The following is a 24,347-nucleotide window of genomic DNA, read 5'->3' on the forward strand; positions in this document are numbered from 1 at the left end:
TGGGCTCCTAGCCCAGAATCCCACACGCCGGCAGTGTGCAGAGATCAACCATTTTACAGTGCAATCTCTGAAAATCAGCCACTACCCAATGATACACGCGCAAGCTTGTACTCACACACAGTAAACAGACACATACAGACACACACACACAAACAAACACACACCCACACACTGAGTCATGTAATTGTGTACATACTGAGCCTCATTTCAATAAAGAGCTTTGAATAAGCATTGACTGTAGTGTAAAGACAATGTTGCCACCTAGTGGTCAGAGTGGTTGTCTTCTCCATAATGTGGCACGTTGTTTCCCTGTGCTTCTACAGCCTGGACTTTTCACACAGTAGGTATGGATGTAAAGCACAGTATGGGCCTTTACCACCTGACTAAAACATTACCACTCCTGTAACCGCTGAGACTTTAGTTTATCTGAATATGGATGAGGCAAAATATGTTCTCCCCCTACATGGGAAAGAGGCTTAGGGAGTCTGAGACAATGTGTTTATCAGTGTTCCCGAGTACGCTAGCAGAATGAGAAGGGTAGCCATTGTGTTTGGAAAAACGACAAGCAGACAGCAGACCCATACTGAACTGAAAGTATTAGACTGGAGGAAGAAAATGACCAGTAGCCTTCCTCCAAATTGCTTTACCTGTCCAATGTAGTATTTTAGAGACCTGAAACACACCCACATTCAGTCATACAGTACATACTCCAATGAACAGGTAAGTTACAGGCCATTGCCAGTTGTTTCTGTAAGCCATCCTTTTTATTAAAACACCAACATAGTTATTTCAAAGATCAATTGAAGAGTTTATTTCCATACCGCTATATCCACACATTTTAGAGTTTATTTCCATACCGTTATATCCACACATTTTAGAGTTTATTTCCATACCGCTATATCCACACATTTTAGAGTTTATTTCCATACCGCTATATCCACACATTTTAGAGTTTATTTCCATACCGCTATATCCACACATTTTTGAGTTTATTTCCATATAACGCTATTATCCACACATTTTAGAGTTTATTTCCATACCACTATATCCACACATTTTAGAGTTTATTTCCATACCGCTATATCCACACATTTTAGAGTTTATTTCCATATAACGCTATTATCCACACATTTTAGAGTTTATTTCCATACCACTATATCCACACATTTTAGAGTTTATTTCCATACCGCTATATCCACACATTTTAGAGTTTATTTCCATACCGCTATATCCACACATTTTAGAGTTTATTTCCATACCGCTATATCCACACATTTTAGAGTTTATTTCCATAACGCTATTATCCACACATTTTAGAGTTTATTTCCATACCACTATATCCACACATTTTAGAGTTTATTTCCATAACGCTATATCCACACATTTTAGAGTTTATCCACAAATCCACAAAAAAAAATTTTTTGCCACAAATTTTTCACATTTGTGTTTTTGCATCAGAAATGATTGCTTATGGTTACCTTCATGTGTGTGTAAACTATTACTATTCTCAGATGTGTATATAATAGATATTAGATGTGTATGAAAATGTGTTTATTTGCTAAATGCTATATATCCATTGTTTAGCTGGAATGGAATGTTCGTGCCCTGTATATTTGACTGTGATATGTGGATGTCTCTCCTAGCTATTTCAAGGTGAATGCACTTACTGTAAGTCACTCTAGATAAGAGCATTTGCTAAATGACAAAAATGTCAAATGTAAATGTTTTACATACAGATCTCATATTACTGTATTGAATAACTTATTTAGAAAATTAAATAAAATTGATGTCACAAAAGTATAATTTGTACATTTCTTTATTAAAAATGTATTTATTTGTTACATATTTGTTAGCATTTTGCAAAAAAACATGATTATGTGTCTCTCTGAAATGAAAAAGTTATAGATTTGAAACAAATGCATGTCTGTCATTGAACAACCACATGCCACGATTAGATAGTGACAAAACACACCAATCTCTTTCATAATTTCATTCAACATTAAAAGCTAATTTACCAACTCAGCTCCCATTGAGTAGCCTATTAGGTACTAAAAGGAAAGACAGATGGAGAGCTGTTTTTCAGTTGCTATTAGCTCTATTAATCCTTTTGAAATAGCCAGTCAGTCTCTGTTGGGCTCAAGATCCCTTAACAAATTGGTGTTAAAAGGAGTTGAATCAGCAGGGCTCTGAGTGCAACATTAAAGCTCACTTCATCACAAGCCCTTTGCTGGCCCAGCATCAACATAACATATTGATCCCTTTCAGTCTGAATTTTGGAGCTGGCAACAAGTGGGGGAGCTGCCTGACACTCTCACAGCTCTGTAATGATTATCCCCAGTGCCCACCCACCTGTGCTCTCAGATAACTAGCACTAATTCAAATGTACTTTGGTAAAATATCAGAGATATTGGCTTTGAATGCTTTTCTTGAGCTGTAAACTGTAGATATCACAGAGGGGATCTCACTATGCAAGATCCACAGAGAAGAGACACGTCCTATTCTAGGAACATTTACATCCATGGACATTGGTCAATACAGAGTATAGATAGAACATCACATGGATAAACAGTGTCAGGCGTTAGTTTTGTGTTTTCCATTGAGGGTAAGCACATTAGATGCTATGAAACAGTAGCCATGATTAACCCTATACGTAAACGTTTCCTTTGATAATATACACTGGTCGTTATCGGAAATCATACATACATTGAATTGATTGGAGTACTGATTAGAAGAGCTATTTCACACATAAACACTATTTTTACAGATGGTGATGAGGACTGAACTGGGGTTGTTGTGATTCGTGTGCGTTTTCATGGGTTGGCTCATTCAGCTTGTGCTTAGAACATAGGCTATCACCTTGTTAGCGCTCTGTCAGATTGGGTTGGTCAGTCTTAATGTAGCTCTGTCCAGCTGTGCTCTCCATAGACCAGGTGAATGGAGGCCCAGCTTTGGAAGACTCAATATCTGCTTCTTTTCATGGAGAGAATGGTGTAGTCACGATAGTAGGGGAGGTTGTGGTGGCACGTGGTGCTGAGAGTCTATGGTCACATTGACCAGGGCAGTGGTCCGGTCAGGCCAGTCTAGCTGGTTTCAGAAAGCATGGCCAGCACTGTGTCGGCCTGTGTGGCTACGTTGATGCTGGAGTGACCAGAGAGCTTGTTGAGCGTCTCCTTCAGGTTAAGAGATTCCATTTCTTCCTTCATCGAGCCTAAGAGGGAGGAGTATAGAGACAAAGACAAAGAGAGAGAGTAAGAGACAGAAAGAAGGAGCGAGAGAACATGCGTGTGGGTGTGGATGCACGTGCATGCGTGGGGTACCTACTGGAGTTGGCCAGGCTACAGATAAGCCCTAGGGCACTGAACTTGAACTCCACCGTCGCCACTGGGTCATCCAGCATCTTCTGCAGTGTGGGCAAGAGCTCTGCCTCTCGGAATGATTCCTGCATGGAGGCTGGAAAACAGAAGGACATGTCACAAGCACACACGCAAGGAGTGTTAGTCTCTCATTTACAGGAAGTACATTATGGTATTGAACATTGGTATGCAGGGGAATTAGTATAACCTAAAAAAGAGCTTAGAGTAATTCACCATTGTAAAATATAAGCATTATATATTATTACATGCTGACATAATACAGTATATTCAGATATTATTACAAATCTATTTATTTTGGTTTCTGTCAGTAAACCTGTATCTAGCTACATTCTGTCAGTCCAAAGGATAGCTTTAGATGTATTGATCTTTCCCTCTTTGCTCTCAAAGGATAGTAGAATCCCTCACCGATGTCAATGGCAGATGCAATCGCCAGGGCCACCAGGGCTTCATTCTGCATGATCAAGTGTTCACTGGTTGCCATGGAGATGAGGTGTCGCACCCCATCTGCTTTGGTTACAGCATTGATGACTTCCTGTAAGAGTCGGAATGGAGAGAATCAGTCTCTAGAAGAGATGAGGATTACACACATACAGTATGTAATCCTCGTACTGTGTGTGTATGTATGTATGTATGTATGTATGTGTGTGTGTGTGTGTGTGTGTGTGTGTGCATGCCCACGAGTGACTCACCGGGGCACGGCTATGTCTAATAAGGGCGGCCAGGAGGCGGTTGGCCTCTCCCCTGACCCCTGCATGGTCCCGTGCCTCACACCACTCCATGATCCTCGCCAACAAAACCTCATCTTTACCCAGCACTGCAGCTGCCTCCTCTGAGAGAGGACGAGAGGAGGGAGTGGAGGAGGAGAGAGTCAGAGATAGAGAGTGGGGGGTGAGAAATTGAGTGAGGGAGGGAGGAGATTAGAGATGAGAGAAAGATGGTTAGAAAGGGACAGAGAGAGACAGAGAGAAAGATAGAGACAGAGAGACAAAGAAAGTGAGGGAATGATAGAGAGAGAGAGAGAGAGAGACAGAAAGGGAGAGAAAGATAGAGACAGAGAGAAGGGGAGAGAAAGAGAGAGAGAGAGAGAGAAATGGGGGGAAATAAACAATGAAAGGATTAGAAGTGAGAAAGCAGACTCAGAGTGGTGATTCCCTTTATAGGAGTGTATTACCTCAGTAGACTACAGTAATCAAGGGGACCCACTGTACCCTGCAATTTACTGTGACAGGTCATAGTAGTGCCTGTGATTGATTTTATTTCCCACATACATTGTAAATAGGCTGTGATTCCAACTGTGCCTTTGGACATAGAATCATTTTACAGCATCTACTGGGGCTGAAATAACTATCCTACAGTTATTAGGAACAACAGCCCTGTTTCTTAGTTTATCATAAATAAAAATGACTACAACACACATTTAGTTAACTCTGCACTAGATAAATGCATTTGACCTATGTGATTTTAGTTTAGTTACATACAGTGCCTTGCGAAAGTATTCGGCCCCCTTGAACTTTGCGACCTTTTGCCACATTTCAGGCTTCAAACATAAAGATATAAAACTGTATTTTTTTGTGAAGAATCAACAACAAGTGGGACACAATCATGAAGTGGAACGACATTTATTGGATATTTCAAACTTTTTTAACAAATCAAAAACTGAAAAATTGGGCGTGCAAAATTATTCAGCCCCCTTAAGTTAATACTTTGTAGCGCCACCTTTTGCTGTGATTACAGCTGTAAGTCGCTTGGGGTATGTCTCTATCAGTTTTGCACATCGAGAGACTGACATTTTTTCCCATTCCTCCTTGCAAAACAGCTCGAGCTCAGTGAGGTTGGATGGAGAGCATTTGTGAACAGCAGTTTTCAGTTCTTTCCACAAATTCTCGATTGGATTCAGGTCTGGACTTTGACTTGGCCATTCTAACACCTGGATATGTTTATTTTTGAACCATTCCATTGTAGATTTTGCTTTATGTTTTGGATCATTGTCTTGTTGGAAGACAAATCTCCGTCCCAGTCTCAGGTCTTTTGCAGACTCCATCAGGTTTTCTTCCAGAATGGTCCTGTATTTGGCTCCATCCATCTTCCCATCAATTTGAACCATCTTCCCTGTCCCTGCTGAAGAAAAGCAGGCCCAAACCATGATGCTGCCACCACCATGTTTGCCAGTGGGGATGGTGAGTTCAGGGTGATGAGCTGTGTTGCTTTTACGCCAAACATAACATTTTGCATTGTTGCCAAAAAGTTCAATTTTGGTTTCAACTGACCAGAGCACCTTCTTCCACATGTTTGGTGTGTCTCCCAGGTGGCTTGTGACAAACTTTAAATGACACTTTTTATGGATATCTTTAAGAAATGGCTTTCTTCTTGCCTCTCTTCCATAAAGGCCAGATTTGTGCAATATATTGCAATATATTGTTGTCCTATGGACAGAGTCTCCCACCTCAACTGTAGATCTCTGCAGTTCATCCAGAGTGATCATGGGCCTCTTGGCTGCATCTCTGATCAGTCTTCTCCTTGTATGAGCTGAAAGTTTAGAGGGACGGCCAGGTCTTGGTAGATTTGCAGTGGTCTGATACTCCTTCCATTTCAATATTATCGCTTGCACAGTGCTCCTTGGGATGTTTAAAGCTTGGGAAATCTTTTTGTATCCAAATCCAGCTTTAAACTTCTTCACAACAGTATCTCGGACCTGCCTGGTGTGTTCCTTGTTCTTCATGATGCTCTCTGCGCTTTTAACGGATCTCTAAGACTATCACAGTGCAGGTGCATTTATACGGAGACTTGATTACACACAGGTGGATTGTATTTATCATCATTAGTCATTTAGGTCAACATTGGATCATTCAGAGATCCTCACTGAACTTCTGGAGAGAGTTTGCTGCACTGAAAGTAAAGGGGCTGAATAATTTTGCACGCCCAATTTTTCAGTTTTTGATTTGTTAAAAAAGTTTGAAATATCCAATAAATGTCGTTCCACTTCATGATTGTGTCCCACTTGTTGTTGATTCTTCACAAAAAAATACAGTTGTATATCTTTATGTTTGAAGCCTGAAATGTGGCAAAAGGTCACAAAGTTCAAGGGGGCCGAATACTTTCGCAAGGCACTGTACAGTATAACCCAGACCTCTACGTTAAGCACACATCCCATTCTTCTTCACCATACACCTTTCCAACAAACCTTGACCATCCACCATCATGCGCAGGGTGCCCAGCAGTTTGAACTGCACTGGGGGCATGTCAGAGCGCAGCAAGGTCTTGATTCTTTCTGTCACCCCGTCCTCCAGCATCCTCACCTTATTACTGGCTGAAACACCAGGGAGAAGAGGGGTCACAGTGGTCTCACAGCTGAGAGTCCTTAGTGTAAGAACAGCTTACAAGATAAACACATTAGTCATTCATTTCCCGCTGCCAGTTGGTCATTCAGTGGTGGGTTCAGTGGGGTCAGTTTGTGTGTGTGTGTGTGTGTCTGTGTGTGTCTGTGTGTGCGTGCGCGTGTGTTTGTGGTTATCCATCCTACTATGTACCTGGGATCGCCAGGTTTCTGAGCGCACTCAGTCCGGCATGCTGGACGGACACGTCGCCTTCGTCCACATGCTGCTCCAGTAGGGTCAGGATATGAGGAACCACCCCTAACTCCAACATCTTCACACAGTTACTGTCTGAGAAGGGTGAAAGAGAGAGAGAGAGAGAGGATACAGGAATTGACGAGAAGAGGCAGAGAGAAGATACAGAGAGAGAAAGGTGAAGAGAGGTTATAAGGTAATTGAATATGAATATAGACATGGGCTAAGAACATCAGAGACTGAGGAGAATCACTTCTCAAAACTAAAGCAGTCAATGCAGATAAGTCAATCTGAAGGCATTTTGTCATCTCACCGTTCCTGGCAAAGTTGGCGATGGCCAGGGCTCCAGACAGTTGCAGCTGAGTGTTGGAGGACTGTAGCCAAGAGAGTACATCCCGGTACACCACACCCGTGCCCTCGCCAAAACACTTCTGCATGGACTCATCTAATGTACCAAACACAGCACACAGGGACAGGCAGCACATCAAACTAGTCAGTCACCAATCATCCATATTTAATTTAGCAAAGAAATCTAAACAGATAAAATAAATAAACAAGAAAACCACGTATCATCATCATCAACACATCGCATGAGCTAATTTTTATGAATAAAATGTGATTCTTAGTCTGAGAGTATCTTTGCTCGATTACATTCGGAATCAAACATCAATCAATTTGAGTGATGTGAGCTGACAGACAGTGAAGGGGTGTGGGTGAGTGAGGCATGGACTATGGGGTTAGGTTCAAGGGGAGAACCATAGAGGGATTCTGGTGCCTCCAGGTCAGGTTGCGTTCCTTACCTCCCAGCAGGAGGGAAACGATGAGGTTAGAGGCAATCTTGATGCTGCAGAGGTCATGGGGGTCAGAGCCACCCTGTAGCCCCCGAATCATCTCGGACAGAGCCTCAGGAACCCCCGACTCCACAAACTGCAGCTTCAGAACGTCTGACAACAGCAGCACAGGAGTGTGTTAGTCTGAGCACACATTCATTCAACCCTCTATGTGAAAAGCTTAAACCTCACTTTCAGCCTATTTAATCTCATCCGTGTCTGTATAAATTATCATAATTTGAATGACCGCATTTCAGGCCCTTGCCCAGATGTACCACTCTCTCCCAGTGATCCCAGAACCTCCAGTATGATGTGTCTTCTCTCTGCGTCAGTAGCCAGTTTTAGCTGGGCCGTCAGCACCTCCGCCACGCCCACCTCTACCAGAGCCTCCCGCGTCGTGTCTGCAGGGGTCAGAGGCCACATATTTCAATTGACACCTTTATCTAACCAGGCCTGTCAGTTAAGAAACAATTCTCATTCACAGATAAGAATGTGAGAAACACAATAACTGGTTCAACTCAGTATACGCAGTCTCCAAGTAAACAAATGAGACAAGCACACCATTTTGGTTCAGAAATGTAACCAAAAACAAACAGGCTTTCCTCCCCACTGGCTACAGAGGTCAATTCAACGTCTATTCCGTGTTGGTTCAACATAATGTCATTGAAATATCGTGGAAACAACATTGATTCAAGCAGTGTGTGCCCAATGGGTCCTCTCTGTGACCCTGTCTAGAGTATACTAAAGTTCCTCTGGTGTTCCTCACTCATGTCGGCCAGGTTACAGAGGGCCAGCAGACACACGTTGACCAGTGGGTCGTTCTCTAGGTTCTCCCTCATGATGGCCACCAGCCTGGGGATCACCCCACACTGCACCAGCTGATCCTGCTGGGCCGCTGAGAGAGGGAGGAGGAGAGGGATAAAAGGGGAAGGGAGAGGAGGAGGTAGAGAGTAATGGAGTGAGACTGAGATAAATAGACTTGGAGAGGTGGAGGCACAACCAGCTAATCCATCAGGACAAGCATTGCGTAGTAAGATTACATATTAATTTAGTAGGCAGATTCTGGTTCCGATTCATCCTATCACTGCAGGTAAAGCCTGATTCCCCCTGGGAAGGGCCTGCGAGAGTCAGTCCCACTCACTGTTGTCGAAGCAGATGCGTCCGATGGCTCTGCCAGTGTGGAGCAGCAGCTCCTCGTCTGCACTGTTCAGCAGGGGCACCAGAACCGTCACCAGCCCCGCATCAATGCACGGATCCCTCACCGCCGCTGGAACACAGGGACAGCATTTCCTCAATCTCTGTTTGTACCCACAGTAAGCCTATGGCATTGGTGTGTTTGCAAACGGAGGACTGGATCTTGGTAGATGCAAATAGAAAGTAGTCCTGCTGCTGTCAATGAGTAGCAACCAAAACCACCCCCTCATTTTTGGTTCAGGGAGCGGTTCTTACAGAATGCACATTAGTCAGTGGCAGAAGTTCTGCTTTATGCATAGAAAAATGCATAGATTAAAGAACAAAGGATAGTGAAGGAAGCAGAGGGCACATCAGTAACATATATTATGCATAGATATCATCTACATAAAGCTCATTAAAATAGCACATTAGTATCACTTATTTTGAAAGGGCACTTTGAACCTCAAGTGCCCACTGGGCACACACTGGTTGAATCAACGTTGTTTCCATGTCATTTCAATGAAATGACATTGAACCCACGTGGAATAGTGGTTGAATTGACGTCTGTGCCCAGTGGGTACTTAGTAGAGGTCATGAATATTAGTTGATAGGTAATGAGTAGGAGCAGGTGAGGTAGCACAGAGACCACTTTTCTGTCTAAACTGTCCATCAATGGTAATAGTTTGATTGCAGCCAGACAATAAAATCTACTTATTTTATTTTAATCAGTGAGTCTTTCAAACACAGTGTGAGTCAGAGTAGCAGTGATTAAGGGCTTGGTTCTCTCCATTAAACTCAGATTGGTATTCATGCCCCCTGTTCCTCTGTCTTGTGGGGTGGCATCTCATCTCACCTTCCCTGGCCATTTCTGCAACCACCAACGCCACTTGGTTGGTGAGAGGACTCTTCACCCTGAGGGACTGGGCTAAGATGGGAAGGATCCCACTGGAGGCGATCTCCTCAGCAGCACCCTTCTCTGGGGACAGATCATACACATACTTATATGTCAACTACTCCTTGGCATGGAGATATAATGGAATGGAATATAACTGAAGACGGAAAATGACAAATGGTTTTAGAGTAACATAAATCATCTTTATTGACCTATAGTTAAACCAGCTCATTGTTAACCAGAAACTAATTCAGACACAACTTTTGCAAATGAAAGTGTCCCAGCATTAACTGTCATTCCATTTCCTGTGCCAAGTCTCTTCTCTGCATCTGTTCTGTGGGTGGCACTGTGTACACTGTGTACTGTGTACTTCGAAGGATGGGTTCCGGTCTCTCTGTGGCTATGGGATCCGAGGGTTCGGGGGTGGTCTGCCGGGCATTGGGATGACAACCCAACCCGGGATGAGGAGGGCTTTTAGCGGGTGGAATAGTGAGGACCAATTGGAGGTTTACTTAGTAACAATGCAAATATCATGGTACAGCTATATAGACACTCAATCATCATGTTACTTTTTAATAGTACGATTACAAACATATATTTTGATAAATAGAATTGAAACATGTGTCTCATTATGGTAAGTGGTGAAATAAGTATAGCCAGTTATAATTTAATTGAAACATGTGTCTCAAACACATGTTTGAGAAGAGAAGGAATATAATATCTATTATTTACAGTTATCTCATTCCACAATTTTAAGTTTTGTGGAAAAAGGACTGGGGGGGAGAAATATATTTCTCCCATGGGCAAAGAAATTCAAAAGTATGATGATATTAATTGACAGGAATTTTGATCCAAATGTGCAAATTGTCCAAACAGATCATCAAGGTAGATGGATTATTTAAAATATGTTATTGGACAACAAACAGATATGGCTTATTAACCTATACGGTCCAAATAATGATGATCCAAGCTTCTTTGAAAATATATATAAGAATTTATTAACTCTACAAGCAACACTAGACTCTAGTATTATGGTGGGGGATTTTAATACGGTTTTAAATATGTCTATGGACCGTAAAAGAAATCACACTACAAACTAACTATCACCCTCAGGCACAGGAAATCATGAATGTCATGAATATATTGGAATTAGTGGATATATGGAGGCTTAAATACCCTGACCTAGTGAGATATACATGGCGGAGGCTTAATCAAGCTAGTCGTCTTGATTACTTTCTTATGTCATTCTCTCTGGTCCCAAACGTTTTAAAAGTGTTGATAGGGGACAGAATGCGGTCGGATCATCACATAATTGGCATATATATATTACTCTTACAGAATTTCCACGTGGGCGAGGATATTGGAAATGTACTCAAATCCTACTGGATGATAACTTGTTTATAACTAGGACAGAATAATTTATAACAGACTTTTTCTGAAATAACATAGGTACAGCAGATCCCCTTATTGTATGGGAAACTTTTAAATGTGCCTTTAGCGGCCATGCAATTCAGTACTCATCTATAAAACAAAAGCAATTTATATCAAAAGAGTCCATATTAACAAAGGAAATTGAAGGACTAACAGTACAGTTAGATAGCAATAAAAAACTGTACCATAGAGGCACAGAATAAGTTAGAGGAAAAACAAAAATAAATGGATCCAGTGTAATATATTATAAAAATAATGCAAACTGGATGGAATATGGGGGAAAATGCACCAAACAATTTTTCAATCTTCAATATAGAAATGCTACCCCCAAAAATTTATTGAAACTTGTTAGAAATGATGGAGTAACGCATGATTCACTGAATTATATTTTGAAAGAGGAAGTAAAGTAGTTTAAGAATATGTTTTCGTTTCAGTCTACTCCATCTCCACTAACCGAAGCTAATTGTATGGATTTTTTCCCTTTTAATAATGTAAAATTAACATTTGTACAGAAAGACTCAAGTGAAGGCCAAATTACAGAGGAGGAACCTTTTGACGCAATTAAAGCCTTTAAGGCTGGGAAAACTCCAGGGCTGGATGGATACCAAACTTTTTTTTATATACTCAGAGGACCATTATTAGCATGTTTTAACCACTCCTATATAAATGGTAGATCATTGGACATGCAACAAGAAGGTCTGATTTCATTATTACTGAAACAGCATCCAATTGGTATATATAAAGATTCAGTCCATTAAAAACATTGGAGGCCTCTTACACTTCAGTGTTGTGATGCAAAAATTCTAGCTAAATGCTTGGCACATAGAATTAAAAAGGTATTGTCAGATATTATTCATCCTAAACAGACCGTTTTTTTTACATGGACAATACATTGGAGATAATATAAGAGAAGTACTGGAAACAATAGAATACTATAAAATATCTTGGACAACAGGCCTAGTTTTCATAGCTGATTTTGAAAAGTATTTTGATAAAGTACGACTGGAGTTTATATATAAATGCCTAGAATATTAAAAATTTTGAGAATCTCCTATAAAATGGATCAAAGTTACTGTATGTATAGTAACCCTAGGTGTAAAATAGTGAATAATGGCTTCATCTCAGAAAGTTTTAAACTGTCAAGAGGAGTAAAACAAGGTTGTCCACTGTCGGCATATCTATTTATTATTGCCATCGAAATGTTAGCTGTTAAAATGAGATCCAACAAAAATATTAAGGGATTAGAAATCCGTGGCTTAAAAACAAAGGTGTCGTTGTACGGTGATGATTCATGTTTTATTTTAAAACCACAATTGGAATCCCTCCACAGCCTCATAGAGGAGGCAGCGTAGCCTAGTGGTTAGAGCATTGGACTAGTAACCGGAAGGTTGCGAGTTCAAACCCCCGAGCTGACAAGGTACAAATCTGTCGTTCTGCCCCTGAACAGGCAGTTAACCCACTGTTCCCAGGCCGTCATTGAAAATAAGAATGTGTTCTTAACTGACTTTCCTGGTTAAATAAAGGTAAAATAAAAAAAATTTAAAATCTACAGTTGAAGTCAGAAGTTTACATACACCTTAGCCAAATACATTTAAACTCAGTTTTTCACAATTCCTGACATTCAATCCTCGTAAAAATTCCCTGTTTTAGGTCAGTTAGGATCACCACTTCATTTTAAGAATGTGACATTTCAGAATAATAGCAGAGAGAATTATTTATTTCAGCTTTTATTTCTTTGATCACATTCCCAGTGGGTCAGAAGTTTACATACACGCAATTAGTATTTGGTAGCAGTTCCTTTAAATTGTTTCCTCCTGACAGAGCTGGTGTAACTGAGTCAGGTTTGAAGGCCTCCTTGCTCGCATACGCCTTTTCTGTTCTGCCCACACATTTTCTATCGGATTGAGGTCAGGGCTTTGTGATGGCCACTCCAATACCTTGACTTTGTTGTCCTTAAACCATTTTGCCGCAACTTTGGAAGTATGCTTGGGGTCATTGTCCATTTGGAAGACCCATTTGCGACCAAGCTTTAACTTCCTGACTGATGTCTTGAGATTTTGCTTCAATATATCCACACAATTTTCTTTCCTCGTGATGCCATCTATTTTGTGAAGTGCACCAGTCCCTCCTGCAGCAAAGCAACCCCACAACATGATGCTGCCACCCCCGTGCTTCACGGTTGGGATGGTGTTCTTTGGCTTGCATGCCTCCCACTTTTTCCTCCAAACATAACAATGGTCATTATGGACAAACAGTTCTATTTTTGTTTCATCAGACCAGAGGACATTTCTCCAAAAATTACGATCTTTGTCCCCATGTGCAGTTGCAAACCGTAGTCTGGCTTTTTTTACGGCGGTTTTGGAGCAGTGGCTTCTTCCTTGCTGAGCGGCCTTTCAGGTTGTATCGAAATAGGACTCGTTTTACTGTGGATATAGATACTTTTGTACCTGTTTCCTCCAGCATCGTCACATGGTCCTTTGCTGTTGTTCTGGGATTGATTTGCACTTTCCGCACCAAATTACGTTCATCTCTAGGAGACAGAATGCGTCTCCTTCCTGAGCGGAATGAAGGCTGTGTGGTCCCATGGTGTTAATACTTGCATACTATTGTTTGTACAGATGAACGTGGTACCTTCAGGCATTTGGAAATTGCTCCCAAGGATGAACCAGACTTGGGAGGTTTACAAATTGTTTCTGAGGTCTTGGCTGATTCTTTCAATTTTCCCATTATGTCAAGCAAAGAGACACTATGTAAACTTCCGACTTCAACTGTAGATATTTTTGCTAAACTCTCTGGATTAAAACCAAATTATGATAAGTGTACAATATTATTTATTGGATCACAAAAAATGATACTTTTACATTACCATGTAGTTTACCAATAAAATGGTCTGACAGGGATGTGGACATACTCACTATACAAATCCCGAAAGAAAGAAATGATCTCCCTCCAATAAATGTTTATAGAAAGTTAGCAAAAATAGATAAGATCTTGCTACAATGGAAAGGAAAATACCTGTCACCCTGATTAACTCTTTAGTCATATCACAGTTTACCTACAGTGCCTGGCGAAAGTATTCGGCCCCCTTGAACTTTGCGACCTTTTGCCACATTTCAGGCTTCAAACATAAAGATATAAAACTGTATTTTTTTGTGAAGAATCAACAACAAGTGGGACACAATCATGAAGTGGAACGACATTTATTGGATATTTCAAACTTTTTTAACAAATTAAAAACTGAAAAATTGGGCGTGCAAAATTATTCAGCCCCTTTACTTTCAGTGCAGCAAACTCTCTCCAGAAGTTCAGTGAGGATCTCTGAATGATCCAATGTTGACCTAAATGACTAATGATGATAAATACAATCCACCTGTGTGTAATCAAGTCTCCGTAAAAATGCACCTGCACTGTGATAGTCTCAGAGGTCCGTTAAAAGCGCAGAGAGCATCACGAAGAACAAGGAACATACTGTTGTGAAGAAGTTTAAAGCCGGATTTGGATACAAAAAGATTTACCAAGCTTTAAACATCCCAAGGAGCCCTGTGCAAGCGATAATATTGAAATGGAAGGAGTATCAGACCACTGCAAATCTACCAAGACCTGGCCGTCCCTCTAAACTTTCAGCTCATACAAGGAGAAGACTGATCAGAGATGCAGCCAGGAGACCCATGATCACTCTGGATGAACTGCAGAGATCTACAGCTGAGGTGGGAGACTCTGTCCATAGGACAACAATCCGTCGTATATTGCACAAATCTGGCCTTTATGGAAGAGTGGCAAGAAGAAAGCCATTTCTTAAAGATATCCATAAAAAGTGTTGTTTAAAGTTTGCCACAAGCCACCTGGGAGACACACCAAACATGTGGAAGAAGGTGCTCTGGTCAGATGAAACCAAAATTGAACGTTTTGGCAACAATGCAAAACGTTATGTTTGGCGTAAAAGCAACACAGCTCATCACCCTGAACACATCATCCCCACTGTCAAACATGGTGGTGACAGCATCATGGTTTGGGCCTGCTTTTCTTCAGCAGGGACAGGGAAGATGGTTAAAATTGATGGGAAGATGGATGGAGCCAAATACAGGACCATTCTGGAAGAAAACCTGATGGAGTCTGCAAAAGACCTGAGACTGGGACGGAGATTTGTCTTCCAACAAGACAATGATCCAAAACATAAAGCAAAATCTACAATGGAATGGTTCAAAAATAAACATATCCAGGTGTTAGAATGGCCAAGTCAAAGTCCAGACCTGAATCCAATCGAGAATCTGTGGAAAGAACTGAAAACTGCTGTTCACAAATGCTCTCCATCCAACCTCACTGAGCTCGAGCTGTTTTGCAAGGAGGAATGGGAAAAAATGTCAGTCTCTCGATGTGCAAAACTGATAGAGACATACCCCAAGCGACTTACAGCTGGAATCGCAGCAAAAGGTGGCGCTACAAAGTATTAACTTAAGGGGGCTGAATAATTTTGCACGCCCAATTTTTCAGTTTTTGATTTATTAAAAAAGTTTGAAATATCCAATAAATGTCGTTCCACTTCATGATTGTTGTTGATTCTTCACAAAAAAATACAGTTTTATATTTTATGTTTGAAGCCTGAAATGTGGCAAAAGGTCGCAAAGTTCAAGGGGGCCGAATACTTTCGCAAGGCACTGTATTTGCTTATGGTTTTGCCTACACCTAGTGACCTGCTTTTAAATGATATGAACAAAAAATATTCCATTTTATTTGGAATGGCAAGCCAGACAAAATTAAAAGGGCCTATTTATATGGCCAAATATGAATTCGGAGGGCAGAAATGATTAAATATTAAAGCATTAGACCACTCACTAAAGGCATCAGTCACACAAAAGTTATACTTATATCCAAACTGGTTCTCTAGTAAATTGGTAGGAATGCCTCACCCCATGTTCAAGAATGGCCTTTTCCCTTTATTCAGATTTACAACTGTTCACTTTCGGCTGTTCGAAAACAAAATAATCTCCCAAAATATTGTTATTTTTTAAACAAGCCTTAGAGAGTTGGTTGCAATTTCAGTTTAATTCACCTGAAAATACAGAACAAATGATACAACAAATATTGTGTTTAAACTCAAATATACTAATTGCTAAAAAAAAACTCATATTTTTCGATAAAATGTTTTATTTTTTTATTATCATTTTTGGGAATGATATAAATAGGACTGATGGAGTTATGTCACACATGCAGCTAACATAGCCATATGAAAATGTCTGCTCTACCCAAAATTACAACCAACTAAATTGCAGCATTACCACAAAAATGGAAGAGACAAGTAGAAGGGGGAAAAAGTAAGGAACTTGTCTCTCGGCCCTGCATTAAAGACCTTAAATGGTTAAAGAAAATTGTGATAAATAAAAACACATATCAATTTAATTTAAAATGGGAAAAAATGGACAGCTGTGCTATATAAATTGCTAAATAGTTGGGAAATAGTTCTCGGGGTGATGATAGGTGTTGAGTTTGCGCCAGACATTTTCCTTGACGGCCAAAAAGCAACATTTTAGTCTCATCTGACCAGAGAACCTTCTTCCATATGTTTGGGAAGTCTCCCACATGCCTTTTACTGAACACCAAACGTGTCTGCTTATTTTTTTATTTTAGCAATGGCTTTTTTCTGGCCACTCTTCCGTAAAGCCCAGCTCTGTGGAGTGTACGGCTTAAAGTGGTCCTATGGACAGATACTCCAATCTCCACTGTGGAGCTTTGCAGCTCCTTCAGGGTTATCCTTGGTGTCTTTGTTGCCTCTCTGATTAATGCCCTCCTTGCCTGGTCTGTGAGTTTTGGTGGGCGGCTCTCTCTTGGCAGGTTTGTTGTGGTGACATATTCTTTCAATTTTTTAATAATGGATTTAATGGTGCTCCGTGGGATATTTTTTATAACCCAACCCTGATCTGTACTTTTCCACAACTTTGTCCCTGACCTGTTTGGAGAGCTCCTTGGTCTTCATGGGGCCACTTGCTTGGTGGTGCCCCTTGCTTAATGGTGTTGCAGACTCTGGGGCCTTTCAGAACAGGTGTATATATACTGAGACCATGTGACAGATCATGTGACACTTAGATTGCACACAGGTGGACTTTATTTAACTACTTATGTGACTTAATTGGTTGCACCAGATCTTATTTAGAAGCTTCATAGCAATGGGGGTGAATACATATGCACACACCACTTTTCCGTTTTAATTTATTTTTATTCTTTGAAACAAGTCCTTTTTAAAATGTAACTTCACAAATTTGGACTATTTTGTGTATGTCCATTACATGAAATCCAAATAAAATTCAATTTAAATTACAGGTTGTAATGCAACAAAATGGAAAAAAACACAAAGGGGATGAATACTTTTGCAAGGCACTGTACATGGATATATATATTTACCCCAAAAATATATGGGGGATTGGAAATGATGCAGACAATTACATTGATGGTAGCAACAATCTTTCCACAATATTAAAGCTGATCCACCCCTTCTCTTTGATGAGATTGATCAGGATCACTGAGTGCACCGCTTGTCTGGACTTCCTCTCTCTTCTCCTCTCTCCGATTAACAGTGACTCTAACCCATCTGTGATGTCAGGAGAAGACCGGAGAGAGAAACTAAAACAGAATCCTCCTCTGTTGAGCTTGGGAGGGACATTCATTGTGATTATTAAAGCAGCAAGAATCAATAGACACAGAGGAAGACTTAATGTTAGCATTTCTCCTTTCAGAGAATGTCACAACAGCCGAGGAGGCAGCTCAGGTTGTCAGGCACTAGGCCGCGCTGCTATGGTAATGTCCCCTTGCCCGTTTTTGAGGAGAACCAAATGTGGCTGCTTGTGCACAGTGCAACCTCATATAAATTTGATATTTGCCGAACCAGAAAGAGGGAGAGCTGGAGAATAACCTGACCTGTCACTCTCACACTTCCTTCCTTTCATTCTTAAGACACCCCTCCCCCTCTCCACAGCACTGTGATGTTTAATGAATACAGATGAGAAACAGCAGGGGTGTTCTGAACGCTGCTGTAACACTCAGTCTTTTTATAACTGAAGATTTGGGCCGAGACTACGTCAGGCATCCAAAATATGATCAGAAAAGAGAACGTTTGTGCCTCAAATGATTTGAATGATAGATCCCTAAACAACATGATAAATATGCTGAGATAATTGAAGCTGAGATTATATATTGTTTCTAAATGCACTGGCCTTGCTTGCCATGGCCAAAGCAATGTCATAAAAGCTAACTGCTGGGAACAGGACAGGAGTGAGATTGATGAATCCGAGGTCAGTGTCTACTTGTGTGTGTGTAGAGTGGTGTGTGTAGAGTGGTGTGTGTAGAGTGGTGTGTGTGTAGAGTGGTGTGTGTGTAGAGTGGTGTGTGTGTAGAGTAATGTGTATAGAGTGGTGTGTGTAGAGTGGTGTGTGTGTAGAGTGGTGATGTGTGTGTAGAGTGGTGATGTGTGTGTAGAGTGCTGTGTGTGTGTAGAGTGGTGTGTGTAGAGTGGTGTGTGTGTGGAGTGGTGTGTGTGTAGAGTGGTGTGTGTGTGTAGAGTGGTGTGTGTGTAGAGTGGTGTGTGTGTAGAGTGGTGTGTGTGTAGAGTGGTGTGTGTGTGTAGAGTGGTGTGTGTGTGTAGAGTGGTGTGTGTGTGTAGAGTGGTGTGTGTGTAGAGTGGTGTGTGTAGAGTGGTGTGTGTGTAGAGTGGTGAGTGAGTAGAGTGGTGTGTGTAGAGTGGTTTGTGTGTAGAGTGGTGTGTGTGTGTAGAGTGATATGTGTTTGTGTGTGTGTGTAGAGTGGTGTGTGTAGAGTGGTGTGTGTGTGTGTAGAGTGGCGTGTGTGTGTAGAGTGATGTGTGTGTGTGTGGAGTGGTGTGTGTAGAGTGGTGTGTGTGTAGAGTACAAACTCACTCTTCTCCAGTAGCACAGCCAGCAGGGTGTCCAGATGAGGCTTCAACTCCTGCTCTACCAGCTCAGTGCTCACACTGATGGCACTCAACGCCTCTGTTAGAGATTCTGCAACACATACACACATGCACGCGTGCACGCACACACATTGTACAGTGGGGCAAAAAAGTATTTAGTCAGCCACCAATTGTGCAAGTTCTCCCACTTAAAAAGATGAGAGAGGCCTGTAATTTTCATCATAGGTACACTTCAACTATGAAAGACAAAATGAGAAAAAAAATCCAGAAAATCACATTGTAGGATTTTTTATGAATTTATTGGCAAATTATGGTGGAAAATAAGTATTTGGTCACCTACAAACAAGCAAGATTTCTGGCTCTCACAGACCTGTAACTTCTTCTTTAAGAGGCTCCTCTGTCCTCCACTCGTTACCTGTATTAATGGCACCTGTTTGAACTTGTTATCAGTATAAAAGACACCTGTCCACAACCTCAAACAGTCACACTCCAAACGCCACTATGGCCAAGACCATAGAGCTGTCAAAAGACACCAGAAACAAAATTGTAGACCTGCACCAGGGAAGACTGAATCTGCAATAGGTAAGCAGCTTGGTTTGAAGAAATCAACTGTGGGAGCAATTATTAGGAAATGGAAGACATACAAGACCACTGATAATCTCCCTCGATCTGGGGCTCCACGCAAGATCTCACCCCGTGGGGTCAAAATTATCACAAGAACGGTGAGCAAAAATCCCAGAATCACACGGGGGGACCTAGTGAATGACCTGCAGAGAGCTGGGACTAAAGTAACAAAGCCTACCATCAGTAACACACTACGCCACCAGGGACTCAAATCCTGCAGTGCCAGACGTGTCCCCCTGCTTAAGCCAGTACATGTCCAGGCCCATGTGAAGTTTGCTAGAGAGCACTCAACTCGTCATGATTAGAGGACAAAGAATGCTGAGTTGCATCCAAAGAACACCATAGCTACTGTGAAGCATGGGGGTGGAAACATCATGCTTTGGGGCTGTTTTTCTGCAAAGGGACCAGGACGACTGATCCGTGTAAAGGAAAGAATGAATGGGGCCATGTATCGTGAGATTTTGAGTGAAAACCTCCTTCCATCAGCAAGGGCATTGAAGATGAAACGTGGCTGGGTCTTTCAGCATGACAATGATCCCAAACACACCGCCCGGGCAACGAAGGAGTGGCTTCGTAAGAAGCATTTCAAGGTCCTGGAGTGGCCTAGCCAGTCTCCAGATCTCAACCCCATAGAAAATCTTTGGAGGGAGTTGAAAGTCCGTGTTGCCCAGCAACAGCCCCAAAACATCACTGCTCTAGAGGAGATCTGCATAGAGGAATGGGCCAAAATACCAGCAACAGTGTGTGAAAACCTTGTGAAGACTTATAGAAAACGTTTGACCTCTGTCATTGCCAACAAAGGGTATATAACAAAGTATTGAGATAAACTTTTGTTATTGACCAAATACTTATTTTCCACCATAATTTGCAAATAAATTCATAAAAAATCCTACAATGTGATTTTCTGGATTTCTTTCCTCATTTTGTCTGTCAGAGTGTACCTATGATGAAAATTACAGGCCTCTCTCATCTTTTTAAGTGGGAGAACTTGCACAATTGGTGGCTGACTAAATACTTTTCTGCCCCACTGTATATTAGTCACATCCTCCTGCAGAACAACTACACTACTTACATGTACTACATAATATTTCTGTAGAAACAATACATGCCTGTACTGTACATTTTGATGTTGTACACTGTAAACACCCACACAAAAACATCTACACTGAAACCCCTCATGAACCTTCAGGCTATTCCAATCTCAAAGTGGCTTGCCAATGCGCATACACGTCAGTACTGGTATAAAAGAATTACACTCATTCATCATCCTGCCTTCTGTCAATAAATGCAAACCAAGCTACAATGAAGGTGCTTTTCTGTGAATTCTGGATATTTCAAGTGACTCCCCCAAACACACTGCAGTGATCGCAAATAAATATTGCTGCAATGCACCTCTGCAATACATATTGGCACATACTGTATAGGACCAGAGTCACATGAAGATATGAATACACAGGCTGAGAGATCAAGTCGCATCATGCCGTTTTACATCAGAGATTGCAAAAGGGATGGCTGGAACTGGTATCCCCCATGCCAGAGGCTAGTGAGAGAAGGGGGGACGGTGTGTGTGTACATCATTTCTCCAACATACCTCTGTCCCCTCCAGCTAGAAAATACCTGACCGCTTGGTGCGACAGTGTTTTGTCACGTCACACACTTTCCTGCTTGAGGATGTTGTTGTGACCGGGGACACAGTGTGCGTGCGTGTGGCACGTGTGCATGGGGGCGGTCTCGCCATTCAGGCTCTCCATTGGTCTCCCCATATAGTCTACTTGTAGACTAATCAAAGAGTTGTCATACAATACTTTGTAGCCAAGACTGTTATTGATTACTATAGTCTTGGCCGTAAATCCCTTTCCAACTTAATTTAACCGATCTGAAAATAAAGCCATGTGAACAAAAAAAATTGCCTAGAACCCTTAACTTGAGAGCAGAGAGAAAGAGAGAGAAAGGCAGAGCCTCGTCAATGTGTGGGTGTGACCATCAGCTGTCCACTGTGCTGTCCTGTTAACACACTTTCTGAGCAGCGCCACAGAGAGAGTCACAGCACAGAGAGCGTCACAGCACAGAGAGCGTCAGAGCACAGAGAGCGTCAGAGCACAGAGAGCGTCACAGCACAGAGAGCGTCACAGCACAGAGAGAGTCATAGCACAGAGACAAATCACTTTGGCTAATCCCTGGTAAGCAGTGTGGAAATAGAGTCTGCAGTGGGGTGCTATCAGGGTTATATGCACAGTGTCAATTATCATACAGACCCCCATTTCCCTGTTTCCATTTGTCAGTCAGTGTGTGTGTGTATATGTGTGTGCGTGTCTAGACAGGGGAAATGCTGCCTACAGCAGAGTGTTAATCTGTCCCACCGAGTGCTATAGGAACCCCCCTGGTCCTTATTGCCACTGACATCCCACCAACAGCTCACTGGGCACAGACATCAATTCAACGTCTATTCCACGATAGTTCAACATCATGTCATTGAAATGACGTAGAAACAATGTTGATTCAACCAGTGGGAGTGCGCTTCCATTTAGACATTTCCAGCCCTACAGGCTCTCTGTCCACTCTTCTCCCTGTCTCCAGGGTTTCTACGGCAACAGCCCCCTGCTACCTTTGTCTATCCCAACGGGCTTACCTGAGCTGGTAATGTCAGCCTATGTTTCTATGACCTTTGAACACAAGACAGGAAAGGAAAACTCCTTGTCTCCTGGAGTCTAGCCTGACCTACGTCCATGTCGATCCCTACTGTACTGTACATCCCCACCCGGCTCCAAATATTGTCAAAGCCTCCATTGCTAAACGCACTCATTGGCATGCACACGCTGTAAGGGAGGATTTCAGAAAGGGTTTTTCTACTCACCCATGTCGGCCATGGTTGCAGGTCGGCAGGCACTCACTCTGTCTCCCTAGGATTCTATCCCGGCTCCCTGGCTGTGTGTGTGTGTGTGTGTGTGTGTGTGTGTGTTTGGCTTAGTAATGAGAGAAGAGCAGCCCTCCTTCAGGCCAGGCGTGCCTCTTCTCCCAGCTCTGCTTCAGTCAGCTAAGCAGCCTGTGTCTCCCTCCCTCTCTCTCTGCTCTACCACCCTGCTCCCCCTCTCACCACTGCGCTTGCGTTCTCTTTCCCTCTCTCCCTCTCCCTCTCTCTGTCTTTATTTCCCTCGGTCTCTCTCACACACAATACCAGAGCTTGGGACTAGAGGGTTTTCTCTGTATTTTTGTCAAAATGTAGTTCTTGACGTAGCCTTGTTCTGTTCAATGTTCTCTACCTATATAGTACTCTCAATACCCCAATTCATGTTAAGTTCAAAAGAATACTTGATAAAAATTGCTGACACCATTCAAACCAATGAGGGTTCGGAACACTGTCGGTCTTGTCTGTATCGCTTCGTCCCTGCCTCTGTTTTCTAATTCTCTCTCGTCTTTCTCCTTCTCTTTCTCTTTCTCCTTCTCCTTCTCCTTCTCCTTCTCCTTCTCCTTCTCCTTCTCCTTCTCCTTCTCCTTCTCTTTCTCCTTCTCCTTCTCCTTATCTTTCTCCTTCTCCTTCTCCTTCTCCTTCTCCTTCTCCTTCTCCTTCTCCTTCTCCTTCTCCTTCTCCTTCTCCTTCTCCTTCTCCTTCTCCTTCTCCTTCTCTTTCTCCTTCTCATTCTCTTTCACACAATCCCTCCCCCTCCCCCTCCCCCACCCCAACTCTTCTGCCTCTCTTTCCCCTCTCTCTCAATTCAATGTAATTCAAAGGGCTTTATTGGCATGATAGACAGTTGTTTACATTGCCAAAGCAAGTGAAATAGATAATAAACTAAAGTGAAATAAACTATTAAAAAAACATTACACTCAGAAAAGTTTCTGAGGAATAGAGACATTTCAAATGTCGTATTATGGCCATGTACAATGTTATAACAACGTGTGAATAGTTAAAGTACAAAAGGGAAAATAAATTAACATAAATATGGGTTGTATTTACAATGGTGTTTGTTCTTCACTGGTTGCCCTTTTCTTGTGACAACAGGTCACACATCTTGCTGCTGGGATGACACACTGTGGTATTTCACCCAGTAGATATTGGAGTTTATCAAAATTGATCAGCTTAGTTTCCACCACGTTTTGTGGGCAGTGTGCACATAGCCTGTCTTCTCTTGAGAGCCAGGTCTGCCTACAGCAACCTCCCTCAATAACAAGGCTCACTGGGTCTGTACATACTCAATGCTTTACTTAATTTTGGGTCAGTCACAGTGGTCAGGTATTCTGCCACTGTGTACTCTCTATTTAGGGTCAAATAGCATTCCAGTTTGCTCTATTGTTTTGTCATTTCTTTCCAATGTGTCAAGTACTTATCTTATGGCTTTCTCATTATTTGGTTGGGTCTAATTGTGTTGCTAATTGTCCTTGGGCTCTGTGGGGTCTGTTTGTGTTTGTGAACAGAGCCCCAGGACCAGCATCCTTAGGGGACTCTTCTCTAGGTTAATCTCTCCGTAGGTGATGGCTTTGTTATGAAAGCTTTTATCACTTCCTTTTAGGTGGTTGTAGAATTTAATGTCTCTCTCTCTC

The 24,347-nt window shown here is 41.9% G+C and overlaps 1 protein-coding gene across 1 annotated transcript; it reads right to left on the reverse strand.

Moving 5' to 3' along the window:
• Positions 1 to 1,800: 1,800 nt before the first annotated feature.
• Positions 1,801 to 23,367, reverse strand: LOC109888783 (rap1 GTPase-GDP dissociation stimulator 1). Its single transcript, XM_020479957.2, has 14 exons — positions 22,663 to 23,367; positions 19,171 to 19,275; positions 9,797 to 9,919; positions 8,912 to 9,037; positions 8,537 to 8,665; positions 8,046 to 8,171; positions 7,741 to 7,884; positions 7,254 to 7,385; positions 6,902 to 7,036; positions 6,556 to 6,681; positions 4,064 to 4,203; positions 3,780 to 3,906; positions 3,322 to 3,450; positions 1,801 to 3,208 (listed from the first exon to the last, which is right to left on the reverse strand). Exons 1-14 carry the CDS (start codon positions 22,673 to 22,675, stop codon positions 3,081 to 3,083), a joined length of 1,683 nt encoding a protein of 560 aa, XP_020335546.1. The 5' UTR covers positions 22,676 to 23,367; the 3' UTR covers positions 1,801 to 3,080.
• Between the last annotated feature and the right edge of the window lie 980 nt (positions 23,368 to 24,347).

Source organism: Oncorhynchus kisutch, linkage group LG4, assembly GCF_002021735.2.
Source record: "Oncorhynchus kisutch isolate 150728-3 linkage group LG4, Okis_V2, whole genome shotgun sequence".
NCBI lineage: Eukaryota > Metazoa > Chordata > Actinopteri > Salmoniformes > Salmonidae > Oncorhynchus > Oncorhynchus kisutch.

What these genes read in the sequence shown, in the direction of transcription:
- LOC109888783 (XM_020479957.2), bottom strand. An exon ending in GGCTGTGCTACTGGAGAAGA is followed by an intron (nt 9,920 to 19,170) that starts GTGAGTTTGTAC and finishes ATCTGTCCCCAG; the next exon opens with AGAAGGGTGCTGCTGAGGAG. An exon ending in CATGATGGTGGATGGTCAAG is followed by an intron (nt 4,204 to 6,555) that starts GTTTGTTGGAAA and finishes GTCCTCTCTCAG; the next exon opens with AGGAGGCAGCTGCAGTGCTG.